This window comes from Salminus brasiliensis, chromosome 5 (genome assembly GCF_030463535.1).
Source record: "Salminus brasiliensis chromosome 5, fSalBra1.hap2, whole genome shotgun sequence".
NCBI classification, from domain to species: domain Eukaryota; kingdom Metazoa; phylum Chordata; class Actinopteri; order Characiformes; family Bryconidae; genus Salminus; species Salminus brasiliensis.
The window spans coordinates 1707507-1714430 of NC_132882.1; the positions used below are offsets into that span (position 1 = coordinate 1707507).

At 46.5% G+C, this 6924-nt stretch overlaps 1 protein-coding gene across 1 annotated transcript in view; it reads left to right on the forward strand.

Annotated features, from left to right (window-relative positions):
• LOC140555792 (myosin phosphatase Rho-interacting protein-like) overlaps positions 1–5106 on the forward strand; it is a 13515-nt gene extending 8409 nt beyond the window's left edge. Inside the window, exon 3 of the mRNA XM_072679107.1 lies at positions 5017–5106. Coding sequence (XP_072535208.1) covers positions 5017–5106 — 90 coding nt within the window. The remainder of the gene's footprint in view (positions 1–5016) is intronic.
• The last annotated feature ends 1818 nt before the right edge of the window (positions 5107–6924 follow it).

Genomic DNA, 6924 nt, shown 5'->3' on the forward strand with positions numbered 1-6924 from the left:
CTCTATATAACATTAGAATAAACCCAAATAAACAAAGTCAGTGGTCAGTGAGAGTGTCTACCTGTAATTAACTCTATATAACATTAGAATAAACCCAAATAAACGTAAAGTCAGTGGTCAGTGAGAGTGTCTACCTGTAATTAACGCTATATAACATTAGAATAAACCCAAATAAACGTAAAGTCAGTGGTCAGTGAGAGCGTCTACCTGTAATTAACTCTATATAACATTAGAATAAACCCAAATAAACATAAAGTCAGTGGTCAGTGAGAGCGTCTACCTGTAATTAACTCTATATAACATTAGAATAAACCCTAATAAACGTAAAGTCAGTGGTCAGTGAGAGCGTCTACCTGTAATTAACTCTATATAACATTAGAATAAACCCTAATAAACGTAAAGTCAGTGGTCAGTGAGAGCGTCTACCTGTAATTAACTCTATATAACATTAGAATAAACCCTAATAAACGTAAAGTCAGTGGTCAGTGAGAGCGTCTACCTGTAATTGACTCTATATAACATTAGAATAAACCCAAATAAACGTAAAGTCAGTGGTCAGTGAGTGTCTACCTGTAATTAACGCTATATAACATTAGAATAAACCCAAATAAACAAAGTCAATGGTCAGGGAGAGCGTCTACCTGTAATTAACTCTATATAACATTAGAATAAACCCAAATAAACATAAAGTCAGTGGTCAGTGAGTGTCTACCTGTAATTAACGCTATATAACATTAGAATAAACCCTAATAAACGTAAAGTCAGTGGTCAGTGAGAGCGTCTACCTGTAATTAACTCTATACAACATTAGAATAAACCCAAATAAACATAAAGTCAGTGGTCAGTGAGTGTCTACCTGTAATTAACGCTATATAACATTAGAATAAACCCAAATAAACAAAGTCAGTGGTTAGTGAGAGCGTCTACCTGTAATTAACTCTATATAACATTAGAATAAACCCAAATAAACATAAAGTCAGTGGTCAGTGAGAGTGTCTACCTGTAATTAACTCTATATAACATTAGAATAAACCCAAATAAACATAAAGTCAGTGGTCAGTGAGAGCGTCTACCTGTAATTAACTCTATATAACATTAGAATAAACCCAAATAAACATAAATTGTCTGGTTTACTTGAATGAAGACTGATAAGACTGATAAACTAGGTCTTAGTACTTAATACTGGCCTTCCTGCAGGAAGGCAAAGCTCACACACACTAACACACACACACACTCACACACACACACACACACACAAACACACACACACACACACTTCAACAAGTGGAATGTTTGTGTTTATTGTAATGTTAGTAAATAATCTGTACTGTACAGAGTTCGAGTATTACTCTGTGTGTGTGTGTGTGTGTGTGTGTGTGTGTGTGTGTGTGTGTGTGTGTGTGTGTGTGTGGAGGCTGTGTTTAAAGAGTGAAGGCTGAGTCTGATGATCTGAGCTGAGCTTTTCTGAGGAGCTTGAGTGAAACACACACTTGAGACCCGGCCAGCTCGTGTTCTCCAAAACGGCACAGTTAACCTGGTTCTGCAGTCGAGTGCGCATGAGCCGCTCCGGCCCAGCGGGAGAACACGTTCTGAGCGCCGAGTCCACAATTATAGGTCTCTCTTACACACACACACACACACACACACACACACACACTCTCACTAATCAGATAACAGAGTTTCATCCTCACTGAAACGGAGCAGATGATCAGAGAGCCTGTGTGTCTCGGGCCGCTCAGCTGCTCACACACATCCCTGACCCGTGTGTGCACCAGTTTGGACCCCCTGAGGATCTGGTTGCAGTTCTGGGGTTCAGGCCTACTGCGTAAAGTCCCTGTGTTGCTGACCAGCGCCGCTCCCTTTTAACACTGCAGTGTTTTTACATGACCCCAGGGACAGCCAATCAAAGACCACAAGTTAATTAACTCATGTATATTAATGAGCAACACTCTGCGCCTGTTTCTGCCCGAAACGGACCGTCAGTCTTCTGATCCGAGCCACAGGTTCTGTCGCTCTGCTCTGCTGGTCTCAGTCTAGACTCGCTCTGCTCCGCTGGTCTCAGTCTAGACTCGCTCTGCTCCGCTGGTCACAGTCTAGACTCGCTCTGCTCCGCTGGTCTCAGTCTAGACTCACTCCGCTGGTCTCAGTCTAGACTCGCTCTGCTCCGCTGGTCTCAGTCTAGACTCACTCCGCTGGTCTCAGTCTAGACTCGCTCTGCTCCGCTGGTCTCAGTCTAGACTCGCTCTGCTCCGCTGGTCTCAGTCTAGACTCGCTCTGCTCCGCTGGTCTCAGTCTAGACTCACTCCGCTGGTCTCAGTCTAGACTCGCTCTGCTCCGCTGGTCTCAGTCTAGACTCGCTCTGCTCTTCTGGTCTCAGTCTAGACTCGCTCTGCTCTGCTGGTCTCAGTCTAGACTTGCTCTGCTCTTCTGGTCACAGTCTAGACTCGCTCTGCTCTTCTGGTCTCAGTCTAGACTCGCTCTGCTCCGCTGGTCTCAGTCTAGACTCACTCCGGTGGTCTCAGTCTAGACTCGCTCTGCTCCGCTGGTCTCAGTCTAGACTCGCTCTGCTCCGCTGGTCTCAGTCTAGACTCGCTCTGCTCTTCTGGTCTCAGTCTAGACTCGCTCTGCTCCGCTGGTCTCAGTCTAGACTCGCTCTGCTCCGCTGGTCTCAGTCTAGACTCGCTCTGCTCTGCTGGTCACAGTCTAGACTCGCTCTGCTTCTCTGGTCTCAGTCTAGACTCGCTCTGCTCCGCTGGTCTCAGTCTAGACTCGCTCTGCTCTTCTGGTCTCAGTCTAGACTCGCTCTGCTCCGCTGGTCTCAGTCTAGACTCGCTCTGCTCCGCTGGTCTCAGTCTAGACTCACTCCGCTGGTCTCAGTCTAGACTCGCTCTGCTTCTCTGGTCTCAGTCTAGACTCGCTCTGCTCCGCTGGTCTCAGTCTAGACTCGCTCTGCTCCGCTGGTCTCAGTCTAGACTCACTCCGCTGGTCTCAGTCTAGACTCGCTCTGCTGGTCACAGTCTAGACTCGCTCTGCTTCTCTGGTCTCAGTCTAGACTCGCTCTGCTCCGCTGGTCTCAGTCTAGACTCGCTCTGCTCCGCTGGTCTCAGTCTAGACTCTCTGCTGGATTTGTACCAGATCAGCCTCTCCTCCAGTAAAATGAGCTGGGAGAAGGGCTCGACCCGGGTCACTACGACCCGATCAGAGTAGTCAATTACTTTAGAGGAATTAATGAGGAATTATCCCTAATGACCGTACTTACACTAAAGGCTGGAATTTATTGGTTCTATAATAATAATTTTACATAATAATAACATTAAATAACAACAACAATATTAAATAACACTAATATTAGTACATATATAAGTACATAATAATAATAATACAAAGTACATAAGTATAATATTAAATAACAGGAATATCAAATAACTATACTATCATAATATATAACAAGAATAATATTAAATAACAACAACAAAAACAATAATACTAATTAATAATAAAACAAATAAATTATAACAATAACAACTAATATTAATATTTACAATAATAACATGAATATTAATAATAACAATAGTAATATTAATATTAACAATTATAATAACAACAATAATAATAAGCACCAGTATTGTAAATGATCACTTTTGATCACACTGCCTAAATTAAATCACAGTGCTAGCTTAGCGCGGGCTGTGTGAGCTGCAGCTGTTAGTGTGTGTATGGAGGGTTAAGCGGGTGGAGGTGGTGGTGGTGGTGGTTCTGCGTTTGGGGGCTGGAATGTAAAAGACGGTTCTATATATAATGCTGAGTGGGCTGGAGAGAGCGCGAGAGAGAGAGGGGGGGATAAGGAGAGCGAGAGTGTGTGTTAGAGATTGTGAGCGAGTGTATATGACAGTGAGAGAGAGAGAGAGAGAGAGAGTGTGTGTGTTTGTGTGTGTGTGTGTGTGTGTGTGTGTGTGTGTGTGTGTGTGGGAGGTAAGGGGGTGGCTAAGCCGCTGAGTCATGCTTCCAGTTTCAGGTCCTGAGAACAGGGAGCAGGGGGATGCTAGGGAGTGTGTGTGTGTGTGTGTGTGTGTGTGTGGGAGTCGAGGGAAAAGTGGCAGAAGACGGAAATCAAAAATTGACGAATGTCAGGAGGAAATTCCAGCACAAACAAACAGACCCCCCCTCCCCCCAACCGCACCACCCCGGCTCCAGCGGATATCAGCAGTGTTGGCGTTGGTGTGTAGCGGTCAGTGTAGCGGTCAGTGTCGCGGTCAGTACTGAGGCTGTTTGCTGTGAACACACACAGGTAGAGAGGTGTGGTGAAGTCCTCACCTGTAGCTGACTCACTCGGGTCTGAATCAGTTCAGGAGTCTAAACTCACTAAAATGTGTCACAATAAACCAGGTGAGAAGATTCTTCTGCTGATTGGTCAGACCTGTCAGGGGGCGGAGCAAGATCGTCTCTGTGCAGTTGACCAGGGAGCAGCAGAGAAGCACCTGCTCAGAGCAGCAGTGAGGATCTGGGCAGTAGACCTGGCGAACACCTGGATACTGGAGCCGCTTAGCTCAGACCTGAGGAGAACACCTGGTACTCTGGTAAACGTGTAAGATCCTTGAGGAACCTTTGGAGGAACCTCTTAAGGTGCTTTGGGGAACCTTCAAGAAAAGGTTTTTAGAAGAAAAAGGTTCATTAAAGCACCTTAAAAGGTTCCTCCAAAGGTTCCTCAAGGATCTTCCACTGATCAAGTTCTCCCCACAAACAATCTGCTCCAGGGTTCGTTTGGGGCTGAACCGAGACCACTGGAGCAGCAGAAGTTTTCTGGGGCTTTAAGATCCTTAAAGCTTTTCCTTAGATAAGCTAACGTGAAGAATTCCGGCTGGGCTGCGAGGGTTTGCTCGTGTGTTTGTGGGAATCTGTGGATAAACCATCACTGCCCTGAAGAAACCCAGTAAAACCGAGCGCAGTAACACACACACACACACACACACGTTCACATTCACACACTTGCACTGACCGACTGTGTGTTTCTTGCAGAAATGGCAGAGGCGGTTCTTCCTCCTGTATGAACATGGACTGCTGCGCTACGCTCTGGACGACATGGTGAGTGCTCTCCTCAGGAGATGATTGGTCTACAGGTTGGTTGTGGACGTGCCCGACCGCTGCTGTGTGTTCTATGTAGTACTGCTTGAGGATCAGGCCCGATCCAGGAGCATCTTATTGGATCGGGTACTGGCTATCTTAATCCGAGTTCTGAGTCTTTGTTTAAGCCGCAGTGGTCAGAGCGCCATCTGGTGTGTTTAAGACCTCATTAATGGACATCAGGGCCCAGCCGGCTGCAGCAGCAGCAGTGTGGACGTTCTCAGGAGGTAAATAGAGGAGTTGAGGTTCTGCAGTGTGGAGCTATTATACAGTGGAACCTGAAAACAGACCATAATATCTGACCCTTTATAAAACTCTCACTGAAACGCTCTCACTGTTTTACCAGCGGGAGAACCGCAGAACCAGAGAACCGCTCACTTGACTTTCTCTGTTTATAAACCAGCACTGAAGAACCTATTCAGAACCGAGTGGAGGCTAATGCTAATGCTAACACACACACACACACACACACACAGCACATCACAGGAAGTGATCAGACTGCAGTGTGTGTAAAGGAGCTGGGAGCTGATTGGTCAGGGAGGCGAGTCGGTCCAGAATGTCTGATTATAGAAACTGATTCTCAGTTAATCAGCAGCTCATCTGATCTAAACCGTGGAGCTCAGAGATCAGACCGGGCCGGTATCAGCTGATGCTCAGAAACAGGAGGCTCTGACCCGGTAGTATTGGGGACGTCCACTAATACTAAAAATGAGGAGAGCATGACACTACTACTGCTGATACTGATGTTCTGAATGTTAGATATGAATATTCTTCGGTGCAGTGCTCCTCACATGTTAGCTTCATTAGCTTGTAGCTCCGGCGCTAATTGGTGGGGTATCAGCCTCCATTACTTGGACTAGTATGAGCTGGGGTGACTCAGCACGGCGCAGTAAAAGTGTGATGCTACTTTCGAGGAACGCATTCTGAGTGAGTCGGATTGTTTGGTATGTTCACCCCACCACACACACACACACACACACACACACACACACACACACACACTGCCCTAACAGCATGAATCAGTACATGAGTTTTTCTCAGAGGCCCAAAAATAAGCTCTGTTGTTTCCCTGATGTTCGAACCCACACTGCTGTTGTTGCTGTCTGTGTGTGTGTGTGTGTGTGTGTGTGTGTGTGTGTGTGTGTTTTGGTTGGTCAGTTGTGTTGTGGTGGTGTGGTCAGTAAATCTGAGGGTGATTATTTTTAGCTGTTCAGTCGTGTGTAAAAAGAGATTACAGTGAGGGCTCAGACAGAGCCCCCGCGCTCGGCTGCTGAAATCCTGCCTCCAATCTAAACTCACAGTATCGCAAATCCAGCCTCGGCGGTCCAGCGGTCCGGGCCTGGACTGGCCTGCAGGTGAAGCCTCTTCAGAACGTGTTTAATGAGCAGGTATTACTCTACTGAACACCAGCCTGTAATCAGCAAACAGCCTTTTCTGACGCAGGCGGTTTTGTTGTGGGGCTGTGTGTGTGTGTGTGTGTGTGTGTGTGTGACGCAGTGTCCTTGGGACTAGAGCACACACACACACACACACACACACACACACACACACACACACACACAGAGCTTTCAGGAAAACCAGGCCTGTGAGCGTTTAAGGGCTCCATCACAGGACTTTGGGTCTGTTCTGTAATCTGTAGAAGGTTCTGAGTTCTGCTGTCTCTGTAAAGTGGTACGGGCCCGACCACATGGAGGAGAGGGGCGGGGTCTCAGACTGGTATTTATAAAGCAGTGGTAGCAGTAAAGGAAGAGTAGTGGAGGAGGAGGAGGAGTGGTGGTGGTGGTGGTGGTAGTAGTAGTAGTA